The 16,626-nt window shown below is 46.7% G+C and overlaps 1 protein-coding gene across 2 annotated transcripts in view; it reads left to right on the top strand.

The window, feature by feature from the left end:
- Flvcr2 (FLVCR choline and putative heme transporter 2) overlaps positions 1–16,626 on the top strand; it is a 61,321-nt gene that overhangs the window by 30,327 nt on the left and 14,368 nt on the right. For both annotated transcript variants that reach the window (XM_059279937.1, XM_059279938.1), the window contains exons 2-4: positions 6,381–6,522; positions 9,105–9,245; positions 16,334–16,401. In XM_059279937.1, the coding sequence (XP_059135920.1) occupies positions 6,381–6,522; positions 9,105–9,245; positions 16,334–16,401 (351 nt within the window). The remainder of the gene's footprint in view (positions 1–6,380; positions 6,523–9,104; positions 9,246–16,333; positions 16,402–16,626) is intronic.

Below are 16,626 nucleotides of genomic sequence, written 5' to 3' on the forward strand. Positions count from 1 at the left end.
TGAAGTTGTTTTTGTTCACAAAGGCCTGCTGCTTTCTTAATCCCAATTTGGCCTTTGCAAAAGAAGCCCAGGGCTTGGATTTGGGGATTTCAGATCTAGTCATCTGAGTAGGCTTTGCATGTGTGACCGTGACTACCCATGACTTATCCCTCAGAGCTGCCTGGCACTCTCGGGCGGCTGGAAGCACATTCTCATGATTAAGCTCCAACCCTTTGCTCTCAGTTACTCAGTGGGTCAGTATCCCAACAGCAACCCCAGTCTTCCCTTGTGTTTGGGGGGGTATCCACAGACTCTGACCCCCTGCTACATCCCCTCCACAGGTCTAAACGTGACCGCTGTTGCATAATTTGGGCCTCTGGAGCCTCCATTATGCTCCACTTGCACAGGTCAGTTACTCACTAGCAGGTTTAAGTGTTGGCGTGCTACTAGCCAAGGGGTATGGCAAAGGTTTTTATTTTATTTTATTTTGCATTTATTTGTACATGTGCACAGGGTGGTGGTGGTGGGGTAAGTATAAGTGTATGTGGAAGTCAGGAGATAACTCTCATACCTTCTGCCATGTGGGGTGAAGGGGTTAAACTCAGGCCATTAGGCTTGGCAGTAAGTACCTTTATCTGCTGAGCTAGCTCGCCAGCCCCCATATTAATAGCCCCAGGATTCTGTATTAGAGAGTTCAGGCTCACACAGCGCCATCTCTGTGGTGTTGCAGCACACACACCTCCGTGAGGGGACAGGAAGCCGAATGTGGAAAATCACCTTCACACAGTTGCCCACGTGGACTTGATCTTTGGTGGCACTTCAGTGGGGGTCGCTCTGATTGCCCGAGAGACCAGGGCCTACCTAGCCTTTGGTCCCCAGGAGCACTTGGTATGGCATTGTCTGGAATAGAAATTGGGCATACCGTATTTGAGCACATTTAAAAGTCCGTACATGCAATCATTTTTCTTATGCTTATCTATGCAGTTCAAGTTTGCCTAAACTGCCCAGTCTGCCCCCTTAGCTTCGGACTAATCTTTAGACTGCAAGACCATTGCTAATATACATAGAACCACATAGTAACACATATTTACTGGGTCATCTCATTATGGGAATGTTCTTGGGAGAGGAGCATCATACTGCATGCTTTAAGATTGCTCATATGGGGGCTGGAGAGATGTTCAGTGGTTAAGAGCATTGGCTGCTCTTCCAGAGGACCTGGGTTCAATTCCTAGCACCAACTACATGGCAGCTCACAACTGTGTGTAACTCCTGTTCCAGAGGGTACAATGCCCTCATACAGACATACCTGCAGGCAAAACACCAATGTAGGTATAGCAAAAATAAATAAATAATTTTTTAAAAATAAATCTAAAATGAAGATGGCTCGTATGGGCTTTAAGAAATCTCATGTATGGAAGTCTTGACTGAGTCTCATTTTTTTTGTGGACCTCTGATTTAAAAACAAAAAGACCCTTAACCATGCTTTTGTTTATCACACACATCTGTGTGTGTGTGTGTGTGTGTGTGTGTGTGTGGTGTGTTCATGCACATGAGTGCCATTGTGCATATATGCAGATCAGAGAACAACTTACAGAAGCCAGTTCCCTCTCTCATCCACGTGTGCCCTAGGGGTTGAATTCAGTTGGCACTCAGGTTGTCAGCCTTGGTGGCAAGCACCCCTACTTGCTGAACTGTCAACCAGCCCAAACACGCTTTTAAAAAGAGCAAACCTTCTCGGAGAGCCTCGTCTAGATTTTTGGTTTCCAAACCCATCTTTTCAAGTAGTCTAGGCTCACAGACAAAATGGCTCTCGAAGTGGGGTCCTCCCAACAAGCCCTTAACTGCCGCTCACTTGTTCACTGAAACCTGTCTGTTAAGGCAGCATCGAGCCTGCTTACCAGGCAGCAGCTAATAAATGACAGAAAGATGGCGGAAACCAAAGGCTCAGAGAAGTTTAATGGCAAGGAGATCATGCCTGCCTAGGGAAATCAAGGAAAGCCCTGTAAATAGAGACTGCCGTAGAGGTGGCATTGGAATAATAATAAGAGAATTTCCAATAAAGGTGTCAACTAGAGGGGTGGCATCATGGTTTGTCCTACCTGGATGGGAAGGTGGGGTCTGTGGTGACATGGGACAAAATGAGACTGGGAAGTGATTGGAAATCATAATAAAAGCCCAGAGCTGCATGCCGGCGGGGAGGGAGGGAAGTGCTGGATGGATTTCCTTTCTTCTTCTGGGTGATGCTGGTGGTGGAGGGGGACAGTTCCTTGAAGACTTCGGAGCAGGGCAGTGTGGCCAGTGAGCACTGAAAAGTGAGCACTGGCAGGCTGGCTGAAGGAGAGATTGCAGTTGCCTAGCAGGGAGCTAGAAAGGGTGAAGGGGGAGGAGGGAGGGTGTTGTGAAAGATGACTGAAGGAATGGGAAAGAGTATACAGGAGGAGCTGGGAGAGGAGGGTGGTGGAGAGCCAGGGGAGGACCTTGGGAGGGGAGCCTTTAATAAGCCAGGCGTGTGTGGGAGTCCACTGGGCCTGCTGCCTGAGACCACTGAGAGTGGGAAGTAGAAGAGCTAGAGTTGTAGATGAGGGATGAGCCCACCCCTAGTGAGCCAGGGATGAGCCCACCCCCAGTGAGCCAGGGATGAGCCCACCCCCAGGGAGCCAGGGATGAGCCCACCCCCCCAGTGAGCCAGGGATGAGCCCTCCCCCCATCCCAGTGAGCCAGGGATGGTCTTCTCTTGTGAGGAGGAAGAAACTGGGAACTGTGGGTAAGTTCACCTACAAACATTGGAAATCAAGTAACTGGTGGAGCTGAGGTTGAACTCAGATCTTTGGCCACAGAGCAGGTCCCTCTACCGCTGTGCAGTGTGATAGGTACGGTGTATGCCGAGGTAGAAAGCAGGAGAGTTTTTTATGGGAAACTTGCACAGTGGGGCACAAGCCCCTCAAGAAGCAAAGCAGGCCCAGGTGACATCACAGGAGACCAGATTTGATGGCAGCCCTCAGAGCCAGAGGGCTTTCCTGCAGGGAGAGGTATTGACCCAGGGAAGGGACACTTTTCAGTTGGCAATAGAGAGCTAGTTCTTGGGAACTCTGAAGTTCAGAGGAATGCGTTTGGCTCATCCTAGAGACTGTCTAGGGAAAGGAATGAGCCCACTGGTGCCCAGGTCTAGGGCTTAGAGTGAGTTTATCTTTCTAGGAATAGCCTAGGATGCCTGGGAGATGGGTGGCCAAAGGAGACATGAGCTTGGGTCGGTAAGACTATTGAGGTTCTTGTCTCTTGACGGAGAAGGGCAGAGTCCATCTTGCCAACAGCTTGTATCAGGAAGATGAAATTCCCAGGACCTTAACTAAATGCTCAGATGGGGACCAGTCATTCCCTGTTCCATGTGGACCCAAACCCTCATTATTGTGTGGGTACAAAATTGCCTGATTTTTTTTTTAATGGGAAACCCAGAGTCTTCTAATGGTCTGGTCAATATTCTGATCCCATGACCAGCCAGGACTGGGAAGAACAGCACTGTGCTACGGTTCTGATTGAATCGTGACTCACACAGGGATTTGCTGATCCAGATTATGTGGATGGTGATGGGACAGAGATTCTGTGGACCGCAGAGATGACACAGCATATGTTGCATTTCATAATAAATTAGATGTGTGAATTTGGTGGGAGATAGTGCTCAGGATGGACCCAAGGCCTTGCTTACATCAGGCAAACACTTCCACTAAGCTACACACCAGCACTGATGGCTTACTGGTTTATTTTTGCTCCTCTAATGCATGAGCCATGGGGACAATGACAGGGTCACACAAAGTATGTCCTGCTACTCAAAGACCTCAGGCTGCACAGACATGTATTTAACTATGTCCCGGAAATATCCCTGACCATTGGCATTACCAAAGCATGGTGATATCTTCCTTGAAGTTACAGGAAGAATAAGACAGATTTGACTTTCATTTCCTATGTTATGCCTTTTGTTTGTCATATGTTTTTTTACATTTGTTTGTTTAGCATGTGTGCGTGTGTGTGTGTGTGTGTGTGTGTGTGTGTGTGTGTGTGTGTGACATGTATATGCAGGTGCTCATGGAGGCCAGAAGAGGGCATCACATTCAACCACTAGTTACAAGTGGTTGTGAGTTCGTTCCCCAGTGTGTGTGCTGGTAACAGAACTTGGGTCCTCTGGCAGAACAGCAAGTGCTTTTAACAGCTGTGTTATCCAATCCCTTCACACAGCCTTGTGCATACTCCAGAGCTAGGAACCACTGGGGACATTTGATTGACAATAATTGACGGAGGAAACATCGGGAAGTGCGTGGAAGCTCACTTGGCAGCCAAAGGGCATGACAGTGAGGAGGAAGGGCTAACTGTTTCTCTGTCTGCTGCTCCTTTCGGTATGGCAGAGCTAAATGGACTTTGCATCCCAGGACTGACTCATGTTGGTCCATCTGTCCTGTGCTTGTGGAGTAGGAAGCCTTCCTGAGTTGATAAACTCTCTCTGTTTCTGCCTTGGTATCATGTGACCTGGACCTACAGGCTGTTCTTCACTGTCAGACTCCTGAAGGGGAGGGCCAAGGATGAGAAAAATGAAGATAGGAAAATCAGGGTCAGAAGATCTTTCCCGAGTCGATGGCTCAAGCCAAGCAAGCTTATTGAGAAGACAACATCTTACATACTGTTTTCAGGGCAACACGGGACAGAACCATCAGATGCTGTCAAGCTATCATACAATGCAATGGACTCAGCGATGAGCTAAAGTGATGTTGCACAAAGGGAACAAGGGCTGCCTCAAGTGCACCGCAGACTGGGTACTCAGTGGCCTTGGAACTGATAACCACAGACCTTCAAATTGGGGCAAAGTAGTTCCCAGGATCCGAAACTGCAGCTTCCTCAAGGCCCTGGCCCCAGACCATTACTGACCTTACCAAGCATGTTCCTAGTTTCAGCAAGAAACTATATTCCTTCTCCGTACATCCAGGCCTCAGGGAAAGCCCCAGACTGCCCTGGCTCCCGACAATTAAGGATATAGAAGGACTTTCGGGAGTTGTGTGTCAGTTAATGCTGAATCAGTGTTTCTGATTTCAGGAACACCCAGGTTCTGTTATCTGCTAGGTCCTGGGACTTTTGCACTCCAACACTGACATGAGGTATTTTCATTTGCGCACAAGTGTGTGTGTGTGTGTGTGTGTGTGTGTGTGTGTGTGTGACCATTTTGCGGTTGTGTATGACCTCGTGCTACAGAAACTTTGAATGTTGCTAAGTTATTACACAATGAAGTGAGGCATTCATGCTTATAAATGGGCCAACAGCTTCCAGCTTTCACCGAAGGCAGGTTCTGTGGCTAAAGGTCATAGAAGCTTTTCGGCTGATCTCCTAGCACTGGGCTAACAGATTCGGTGAAACTGATCATTTCAATAGCACAAGAGGAAAAAAAAAACAACATTCTATCACTGTATCCCAGAGATGGGGCTATGGAAACCGTTATTCATTAGTTTGCACTAGAGAGAGCCAGCCTGCCATGTGATTTTTTTTTTCTCCATAGTCTTGGGGTCAGAAGTGTGTAGTGTATTAGTCAAACTGTCAACCAAAAGAGTCTTGGTGGGGGAAGTAATTCTGATTTGTGTGTGAGGAAGGCCTGGAAGTTGGGAATTAAATTTCCATGTATGTGCATGTACATGTGCATGTGCACGTGTATAGTATATGTACATGTTCATGTGGTGTGTACATGTTGCCATGAGGTTGACTGTTGTGGCATATTTGTACACTGTGTGAAAATGTATTGTGATGGGTATAATAAAAAGCTGAATGGCTAATAGCTAGGTAGGAGGTGTAGGGGGACTTCCAGGCAGAGAGAGAACTCTGGGAAGAAGGTGGAGTTGCCAGCCAGATACAAAGGAAGCAGCATGGACAGTATGGAGAGATGAGCCACCACGTGACGGAATGTAGATTAAAATAAATGCATTAATTTAAGTTATAAGAGCTGGTGAGACAAGCCTAAGCTAAGGCTGAGCTTTCATAATTAATAATAAGTCTCTGTGGTATTATTTGTGAACTGGTGGCCCAAAGAAAAATCCGTCTACAGTTTATATTGTCTTCCTCCATTGTTCTCTACCTTTGTTTTTTGAAATAGGGGTTTGTTGATTCTGCTAGGCTGGCCAGCCAGTGAGCTTCAGGGATCTGTCTGTCTCTGTCCTCCCAATGTTGGGGTGACAGCCACATGCAGCCACACCCAGTTTTTATGTAGGTGATAGGTGTGTGGGTTCAGGTCCTCGTGCTTGCATGCCAGGCACTTTACCAAGTGAGCCATCTCCCCAGCCTGAGAAATTATGTTTCCTAACAGCGATCTCTAAATTTGTCCCTTGGCTCCTGGCCATTTGGTAACTCATTGATGTGTCTGTCTTCTATAGCTTGGAATTGCAATTGGGTTTTTGGTCCCTCCTGTTCTGGTACCCAACATCAAAGACCAGGAAAAGCTTGCCTACCACATCAGCATCATGTTCTACATAATAGGAGGTGTGGCCACCCTCCTCTTCATCCTTGTCATCATCGGTAAGATCATTAGTGTAGGCTGCTGGTGGGCAAGGGGTGGGGAAGTTATGTCAACCCTGGTGGCACCCTTTGAACAGGGCCCTAAATACCACAGATACTTAGAGATCCCGGAGATCAGGCTTCTTACAGTCTTGAGATGTTTTAGCCTGAGTAACTGTCCCTAATACAGCGCTAACTGGTGCTTTATACTTTGTTAGCAGCCCAGGAAAGGTTTAATTGTAGTTGACCAGACTCTAGTCCCACCTGACCAGAAGAATTAGGTGGACTGCTGTCACCTTGCTGAGACCCGAGAGGACCTCCATTGTCATAGGCATTGTGTTAAGAATGTCTGATTTCATCTAATCCCCAGAAACCCAACAAATGAGGTGCCTTGTAGGCTCTCTTCAACAAGGAAGCTAAGACTTGAGGGAAATTAGTGGGTCATTCTAGATTAGACCACTAGCAAGTGACCAGGAATGGATTCAAGTCCAAGCTTATTTAATGCCACATTCTAAATTATAAACAGAAATTGCTCCACAAACACTAATAATCTAAGGTTAACCTGAGAATACTTGGGGACCAAATTTCTTCTTCATTATTATTGATTATAAAAGTAATATATGTGCTGTGGAAAAATCTAAACATAAAAAGGAGTCTAAAGAAAGGAATGGCCATTAATTCATCCTTGAACAACTTCATCCCAACAAGGAAACTCAGGTAACTGCTATTAACCTTTTACACAGATGTCCAATTACTCATCTAAGTATTTGATTGTTTCTATTTCCTGGATGGGCCCTATGATCCTTGCACTCTGGAGGCTGAGGCAGGAGGATGACTAATTGAAGGACAGCTTATGCTACATAGGAAGACCCCGTCTCAAAGAAAACAAACAACAACAAACCCACCCAAAAAAAGTGAACAAAAATAAAAGAGAAACACTTATTGTTTTCACCTAAGTGATATTACTGGGATAAATTCAGAGACATCCAGGTAGGATTTTCTTCCCTGTTAGTCACCCATCTAAAAGGTTAGCCTCTGCCCTCTGTCCTAAAGTCCTATCTCAGGTATTAAAGGTTTATCCCTGTGTGCTGGCTCACCTGCAGAGTCAGGTAGTTAAATGTGTATCTCATCCCATCACTCTCTATATCATTTCATTCCAGGTAGCTTAGACAGAGGCCAGTGGTCCCCAAGGCTAGCAGCAGGGAGCTATGAGTGAAAGCAAGGAAGAATGAACCAGCCCAGGGCCTCTTGGTTCCACTGAAGTTTTCCATTGTAATGGGCCTGCCTCCAGAGTCTTGTGCTCACAGCCTGTGAGGTCCTGGCTCTTTGCAACTGCAAACCTAGGTGGTAGGACATTGCTTTGTTTGGGTATTGAATTAGATAGTGGTTGACTGAGTGAAGTATGAAAAAAAAAACTTATATGAGTCCTGGTTCCTGGTTGCCAAATCCTTTCCACAACAGCCAGTGCTATGAAGCTAAATCACCTTCCTGCATTACTTTCTTCTGATGGAAAGAGAGCTGAGCAGCCAAGACAATGGATAGCACTTTCCAGTGAGAGAATTTATCCAGCACTATTATTGGAGAAGGAAGAGGCAGGGCTCTGAAGTCAAAGCTAGAATGGTTGGGAGTGGGGCACTTTGATCTGCTCAGAGAGCCAATCTCATTTCCAGAACTTCCTCTGGAGGCAGGCTGCTCACCTTCCAGCAGAGGTCTCTTGGGACTTGCCAGGGGCTATGTAGTGAGTGTTGGCTCAGACCATGTGGGGGAACCAATTGAGTCAAATACCTAGTTAAACACAACCTGCCCTACGGAGAGCCAAACGACGCTCGGGTGGGGTCAAATCACACCGGCTGTGTGGAATTAGACGCTAAATGGAGTAGTTTCTCCTCAGTCACTCCCCAGCCTTGAACACGAGAGTGGTCACTCCTGGCTCTTGTTTCTTTCATAAGACATGTCTGATTCAGCGTTGGCGAAACTCGGAATACACGCTCAGTGTTTACTAGTGTCATTTTCTTTAACTCAGGGAACGACTTTTGGCTGCCGTGTTCCAGACTATATGACTCTGTAGTCACACGTCCCATCCCCCTCTGGAAGGAACGCTGGAGCTCAGCTGTTCATAGGGCTCACTAACCTTCCAAAGTTTAGCTTTCACTTCTTTGCACCCATGTGCCTCCCCCACCCCCCTTGCTTTGTGTTATGTTATTTGCTAGTTATTGTGGGCTGCCTTGATCTTTGAACACTGCCTGGGAGGTCGAGGGAGGCAATTAAAGAAAAGGCAATTAAAAAAAAAAAAAGACAGTGCTGGAGAAAATAGCTCAGAGATAAAGAGCTTGCCTCGCACGCTCGAGGCCCTAGGTTCCATCCCCTCTACTGCAAAAGAGAAAAAAAGAAAAAGCAATGAAAGGACTCCATTGCAAAGCCTCAGACAACGAGAAACAGCTTCAGGAAAGGGACTAGGAAGATTTCTCTGGAAACTGCTATTTCCTTTACAGTTTCAGCCCCTCCCGAGATGATGGAGCCAGCTTGTGTCTGTGTGGAGCCGGCAGGTACTGCTGGGATGGGACCGCAGGAATTTCCCACCATCTCTCTTCCTTTCCTTTCAGTATTCAAGGAGAAGCCCAAGTATCCTCCCAGCAGGGCCCAGTCCTTGAGCTATGCCATGGCGTCCACTGATGCTTCGTACTTAAGTTCCATCGTGCGGCTCTTCAAAAACCTCAACTTCGTGCTGCTGGTCATCACCTACGGTAAGGTGCACAGGTGTCCACGAGTGATGGAACTAGCCTGACGTGTCTGTGTTTCTTACTCTTCCCAAGTCCCAAATGTGCATGTAAAGTTGGTTAGGGTTGACCTTGGGGCCTCTGCAGACCTTGTAAAGTCCACCCTAGGAAAACCATTCCTTTCCCTGCAGGTCCTGATCTCAGTATCCCGTCTCTACAGCAGTTATACATGACTTTTCCTCTCTTGTTAACATCTTAATACTTAGGTCTTAAAATAAAAGCTCTCAATCCAGCTCCCCACTACACTGAATTCAGTGAGTGGATTGCTACTCCAGGAGTGATGGACGGATGAGTGAGTGAGTTAATGAATGAATCTGTAAATTAGTCTTGCCGGCTGGGTGTGGTGGCACACACCTTTAATCCCAGCACTCAGGAGACAGAGACAGGCAGATCTCTGAGTTCTAGGCCAGCCTGATCTACAGAGTGAGTTTTAGGACAGCCAGGGCTACGCAGAGAAACCCTGTCTCGAAAAACAAAACAAAGAGCAAGGCGATAGCATTCATAATAGCCATCCTTTAGATGGCTCCTAGTCTGTGAATGGGCACTCTTAGTTCAAGGAGTTGTAGCTCTGCCCAAGTGTACTGCCTCACAGCCTACACTTGACCATTCAACCACAGGGTAAAGTTAAAAGTAAATCAGGTGTGTGACACGCTCAGTAACCTGTGAAACAAAGACATGAGGTTGTAAAAGAAACTAAAGTGAGACTCTTTTGGCCAGCCATGACTTCATGTTTTCTATGGGTGCATAAGTCACTGTTTTGTAACATCACCATCATCAGAGTTAACTCCTACGGTACCCGTGTCTTAGTTAGGATTTCTATTGTTGTGAAGAGACACCATGACCATGGTAACTCTTATAAAGGAAAACATTTACTTGGGGCTGGCCTACAGTTTCAGAGGGTTAGTACATTATCATCATGGCGGGAAGCAAGGCAGCGTGCAGGCAGACATGGTGCCGAAGAAAGAGCTGAGAGTTCTACATCTTGATCCATAAGCAACAGGAAGTGAAACTTGTAAACGGAAATTTCTGTCCTGCCAGCAACTCCCAAATACCCAGCAGATGCTTCCCAAATAATTGACTTGGAGGCTTAGTATTAATTTTAAGTGCTGGGCCAGTAGCTCAGGCTTATTACTAACTAACTCTTACACTTAAATTATCCCATAATTCTTATCTATGTTTAGCTACGTGGCTTGGTACCTTTCTCAGTACGACATTCTCATTTTGCTCCCTCTGCATCTGGCTGGCGACTCCTGACTCTGCCCTTCCTCTTCCCAGCATTCTTAGTTTGGTCACCCTGCCTGTACTTCCTACCTGGCGACTGGCCAATCAGTGTTTTATTAAACCAATTCCAGTGACAAATCTTTACAGTGTACAAGAGGATTATTCCACACCAGAACTGTGTACTTCACTGGGTGCAGCTTGAGCATATATGAGAACTCAAAACCCACCCCTAAAGTGACACACTTTCTCCAACAAGGCCACACCTCCTAACAGTGCCACTCCCTATAGGCCAAGCATTCAAACACGAGTCTATGGGGGCCATACCTATTCAAGCCACCACATCATGTGAGGTCAATACTGTAATTATCCTCACTTGACAGAGAAAGAATTTGACACTCAGAGAGACTAGGTATTTAGACTAAGGTCATATCTGAAAGTGGCAGAGCCAGATTCAAACACAAGTTTGTTAAACTTGAAAGCCTACATTTCCTCTCTTATTACATAACCCAGACTTCAGACAAAGTCTTAAGTGATCCTCCTGTGTCAGCTCCCCAATAGCTGGAACTACAGGTATATGCCATCACACCCAACTCCAAAGCCAGAATTTGCTTGCATATTCTATAGTTGCCCATATATTTCCCTCCAGATCTGTGCATAACATTGCCTGTCAGTAGGGCTGAGATGGCGGCTCAGCAGGTAAGAGCATGGATTAACTGCTCTTTCAGAGGATATGGGTCCAATTCCCAGCACCCACAAGCATCTGTAACTCTAATCGGAGGTGATCTGACTCCCTCTTCTGGTCTCCCCAGGCAACCAGGCATGTATGTGGTGCAGACACACTCACAGACAAAACACCCGTACTCATAATTTGTCACCGTGACACAAAGCCAGCTGCACAGCAAGCTTCCCCAAGGATAAAATCCAATGGCGTGCTTGATGAAGTGTTTTGTTTTCCATGTTTCTCTTCAGGAAACTCAGATTCAGGCAGCGTAGGTGAAGGCCTGCCTTTTGCAAACAGTCTGGGCATTTCTGACTTAGAACAAATTTGGGAATTTCTGAAGTAGCTCTGGGAAGGGTTGATCTCCTGGTCTTGGGGCTCATTCTCTTCCATGTGAACCCCACCACCTGGGAGTCTTGGTCTGGTCTTTTATCATCTGTGTTCCTGAAGCCAAACTCTAGTTTGAGAAATAATACCTAGTATTTCCCCCTGCATTCCTTCCTTCCTTCCTTCCTTCCTTCCTTCCTTCCTTCCTTCCTTCCTTCCTTCCTTCCTTCCCCCACTCTTTCTTTCTGTTAAAATGTAGGTTCTTGAGCCCCATTGTAGGAGATTCTGATTTAAAAAAATGTATTTGCCAACTTTTTTTTGAGACAGAATTTCTCTTTGTAGCCCTGGCTGTCCTGGAACTCGCTTTGTAGACCAGGCTGGCCTCCAGCTCATAGTAATCTGCTTGCCTCTGCCTCCCAAGTACTGGAATTAAAGGCCTGTGCCACCACGGCCTGGCTTCATTTTTGAATTTTTTTTTTTTTCGAGACAGGGTTTCTCTGTGTAGCTTTGTGCCTTTCCTGGAACTCACTTGGTAGCCCAGGCTGGCCTCGAACTCACAGAAATTCGCCTGGCTCTGCCTCCCGAGTGCTGGGATTAAAGGCGTGCGCCACCACCGCCCGGCTCATTTTTGAATTTTTAAGTGGTCCCTGAAATAGTTTGGGGGGAAAAAACTAGCCTCAACAAAGGAAGGAGACCCCCAGTGATGCCTGTCACATCTGCCTGCCTCCTTCTCAGGACCTGCACATCTGTCTCCCAGTGACGTGACTGTCAGCATGGCAGGCTCCCGGGGTGGTCACACGGCCTCTGTCCTGAGCTGATGGGGGCTTACCTTGCTGTTGTGATCAGAACTGAGTATCAGACCGTCCCCTGGATTTGTGGAGCAGGTGCCTCGCCCTTAGGGCAGGGCCTGCGTTCCTTTCCTGCTCTTCCTGCTCTTGGGTGTGAGGTGCTCAACCTTTTGGACTGCACAAAGGAGTGGACTTACCTTGTCGGACTTGTCTGGCAATGCCTGAAGATCTGGGGAAGGACATCTAAAGATTGATTCAGGAATCCATATATCAGCTGCTCACTCCTCTGGGATGAGTGTGTAGAGCCTTCCAGAGTGCGTCTCTGCTCCCTGCCCTCTCGGCCTTTATCCTGGCTGTCCAGCCAGGTTCTGGGAGAGGTTATTGGTGAACCACTTTCTAACTGAGTCAGTATTTCCGTCTTCAGCCGGGTTAGACTCACCGGGAAGGTTTGCTCACACACAGATTATGGGGCTCCTTCCCAGAGCCCCTGAAGCAGTAAGTCTGGGGTGGGGTTGGACACGTACCAGTAGACGACACATGGTTACTAATCCACTAGTCCCCAGCTCAGCCTTAAAATCCTGGGCTAGAGTGCCCAGGACTCTTCCCTCACAAAAGTGCTGACATAGAGATGGGTTTGGTTTGGTTTTTTCTCTCCTTGAGTTGGATAACGTCTCTCTGTTTCCTTGAATATTGCCTACCTTGTTCATCTCAGCTGGGGACCCAAGCTGAGAACAGCTGTTCCACCTGAAGCCAAAGTTCACTTGGCTTTGACAGGGTCAGGCTAGGCCAGGAAGGAGGCTGAAGGATGAGCAGGAAGGTCAGGTGGGGAAGATAATGGGGTGAGGAGAGAAGAGACCAGGAGGCTGTTTTTGTTTTTGTTTTTTCTCTCTGCTCTCTCCCACATTCCAGCCCACCCCAACTTCTCAGGACCTTGCCTCCTGGTGACTCTTGACTCAGGAATGGAATTCTAAGTGTCTGGGTGTGTGGTTGAAGTTAGTTGGGTTTGCTTTCTAGTAAGATGCTGATTGGACACCAACTAAATACTCTTTATATATTCATTATTTGTGTGTATGTGTGCATTGTGTGCCCGTGTGTGTCACTGTACACTTGCGGAGGTTAGGGGACAACTTGCAAGGGTAGATCTTCTTCTATCATGTGGGTCCTGGGAATGGAACTTGGGTCCTCAGATGTGGTAGCACATACTTTTATCCACTGAGCTATCATTTCTCTGGTCCTCTGTAGGATGTTTTCTTATGTGACAACCACTAGCCTGGCAGTTGTAACTTGGGGTAACATGTGGCACTTATTGGCCCACGTTGGCCCTGTGTTATTGAGGAAGTCATACTGAGCCCAGCCTTTTAAGTGTGTGGGGGTGACCTGCTGAGAGAGGCTGGGATGGGGAGAAACCAGCCTGCCCAAGGGACACCTTTGTTTTGAGTCATGAAACCTGATGATTAAAGTCAAGGGCTCTGGAGATACCAGCAGTGAATCCAGATCCAGCTTTACCCCTTAATGCCTGTGTGCTTGCAGGAGTGGGGATGAAAATTCTTATCTATTTTGCATGAGAATCTGACCTTCGCTTTGTATCATGTCCTCTGGGGAACCTGATATAGGAAGAATGTCAATCGTTGCTGCTGATGAAAATGGCCTGTGATTAAAAATGGACAGAGGGACCTAGTCATATCTGGTCCCAGGCTACTCAGTGTGTTCTTGAGTACGGTGACTCTTTTCACTGGTCGGTCCTGTATGGGGACTTTGGAAACTACGGCTAGAGAGTTGTGTTCCTGGGAGGTGCCAGAGGGTGATTCTTGTACTTAACTTTCATTGTTCCTTAGCCAAATCCTTGAGGCCCAAAGAGAAGCAGCATCTAGATACCTCTGTGATCTGAGGCTCTGTGGACTGGTTCCGCTGAAGATGAACTCTCAAGGACATCCTGCTGAGAGCTGTGTGTCCTGTCTTATACCCTTCTCCACAAACAGAACGTGAAGTGTGCCTGTGGTTGTCTTGTGAGCTTCAATATGTAGTTAAAGAAAAGAAAAGCCGGGCGGTGGTGGCGCACGCCTTTAATCCCAGCACTCGGGAGGCAGAGCCAGGTGGATCTCTGTGAGTTCGAGGTCAGCCTGGGCTACCAAGTGAGTTCCATGAAAGGCGCAAAGCTACACAGAGAAACCCTGTCTCAAAAAACCAAAAAAAAAAAAAAAAAAAAGAAAAGAAAAGAAAAAAAAAAGACCCCTGATATTTGTGCTTCTTCTTTTAACAAAACAAAACAGGATCTTGCCCAGACTGGCTTCTTACTCAAATCCTTCTGCCTCAGTCTCTGAAATGCTGTGATCGTGTGGGATATGATTAGCAGTCTGAACTACCTCACCCAGTTTGGGGTTTGCTTTTTAACTGTGTGCATTTTCCTCATCTGTAAAATGGGTATGCTAACACTAACTTCTAGGGAAGTTATAAAGATCATAAGGTACTTAGAACAGGGCTAGTACCTATGTGTGTGATAATGTCATCATCATCTTCATCATCATCATCATCCTTGAAGGAAAGCCAGGAGGCCCTTTCTCCTGCAGGCCAGTTCCAATTTCAGCGTAGTCACTAACGGATTGTATGGCTTTGGGCAAATCACCTTATTATGTTCCTTCCTTCCTTCCTTCCTTCCTTCCTTCCTTCCTTCCTTCCTTCCTTCCTTCCCTCCTTCGTGTGTGTGTTTGTAAACACATATGAATGTGTTCATGTAGGTGTGTGCATATATACGATGCATAGAAGCCAGAATCAATATTAGATGTCTTCTTGTTACTGTCTACCTTTTTAAAAAGTATTCTTGTTTATTCTTTGAAAATTTCATATATTTATATATCTTGATCATACCATCTACTGCCTCCCCCACAGCACCTCGTAATGTCCCCCATTCCTTCTCCCTCCCAACTCACATTTTTTTGAAGCAGAGTCTCTCATTGAAACCTGGATCTCATCAGTTTTGCTAGGCTGGCTGGCCAGTGAGTCCAGGATCCATTTGTCTCTTCCCTTCCCCAAAGCACTGGGGTTTCAGACTCCAGAGCCCGTGCCTGGCTCTTTGCATGTATGCTAGGGATCCAAACTCTGCATGTATGCTAGGGATCCAGACTCTTTGCATGTATGCTAGGGATCCAGACTCTGCATGTATACTAGGGATCCAGACCCTTTGCCTGTATACTAGGGATCCAGACCCTTTGCCTGTATGCTAGGGATCCAGACTCTTTGTATGTATACTAGGGATCCAGACTCTTTGTATGTATACTAGGGATCCAGACTCTATGCATGTATGCTAAGGATCCAAACTCAGGTCTTCATGCCCGAGCGGCAGAAACTTTACACACCAACTGAGCCATCTCCCAGTCTCCTATTCTCTGTTTCTACCAGTAATTTCCAGGTACTCCATTATTTGTTGAATGAACTGATGAAGTAGGACATCAACCAAATGCTCATTCAGGTGTAGTTTAGTTTCACATAGTAGCTCTGTATGACCCTGAACAGAGAAGTGGAGGGGAGGAGAGGTGAGAGAAATAGCCAGCAGGCGGAGTGGTGTCAGAGCCCCAAGTCTGGGTGCTCAGACAGGGAATAGGATCATGGGTGTGTGTGTGTGTGTGTGTGGAGTGTGTCCACTGCTTCTTTGAACCCCGTAGGTCTAGATAAAACTGAAAGGAAGAACATAGCTGATTCAGACCTGGAGTGGTCCTGCACAGAGTCATTTCCAGGGCAGGCTAAAGGGAGCATGGTGTAATGGTGTGTGGGGGGAAAAAAAAGGCTACAATGGTTAATTTGAGTTGTTTTCAAGTGTTTCTTTCAGAAGAACTAGAAAGTCCCTCATATTTCCTTGAATTTTTCTGCTCTGAGGACACCATGCAGGGTGGAAGCAGGGATGAAGATTACTTCTAACCCCTCTAAGGGATGTGGGGAGGAGGAAGATGTTAGTCTATGGTCTGAGAAATGACGGATCCTAATGTGTTTCACCCTGGCTTCTTCAGGACTGAATGCTGGTGCTTTTTATGCCTTATCCACTCTGCTGAATCGTATGGTGATATTGCACTTCCCGGTAAGGCAGATCCCAGGCATGCTGGGCAGGGCAGGCATGCTGGGCAGGGCAGAGATACTAAGCTTGCAAACCTGTCTCTTCAAAGGCTGGAGAGCTGTCACTCTTGGGTCTAATAGTTCTAGTTGGCCTCCGATGGTGGTGTGCTTACAGGATTTGGAGGGAGATTGCCTAGATCTCAATTTAAGTATTGATGGTATTAAACTATGTCATAGCATGTTATCATCT

Source organism: Peromyscus eremicus, chromosome 14, assembly GCF_949786415.1.
Source record: "Peromyscus eremicus chromosome 14, PerEre_H2_v1, whole genome shotgun sequence".
NCBI lineage: Eukaryota > Metazoa > Chordata > Mammalia > Rodentia > Cricetidae > Peromyscus > Peromyscus eremicus.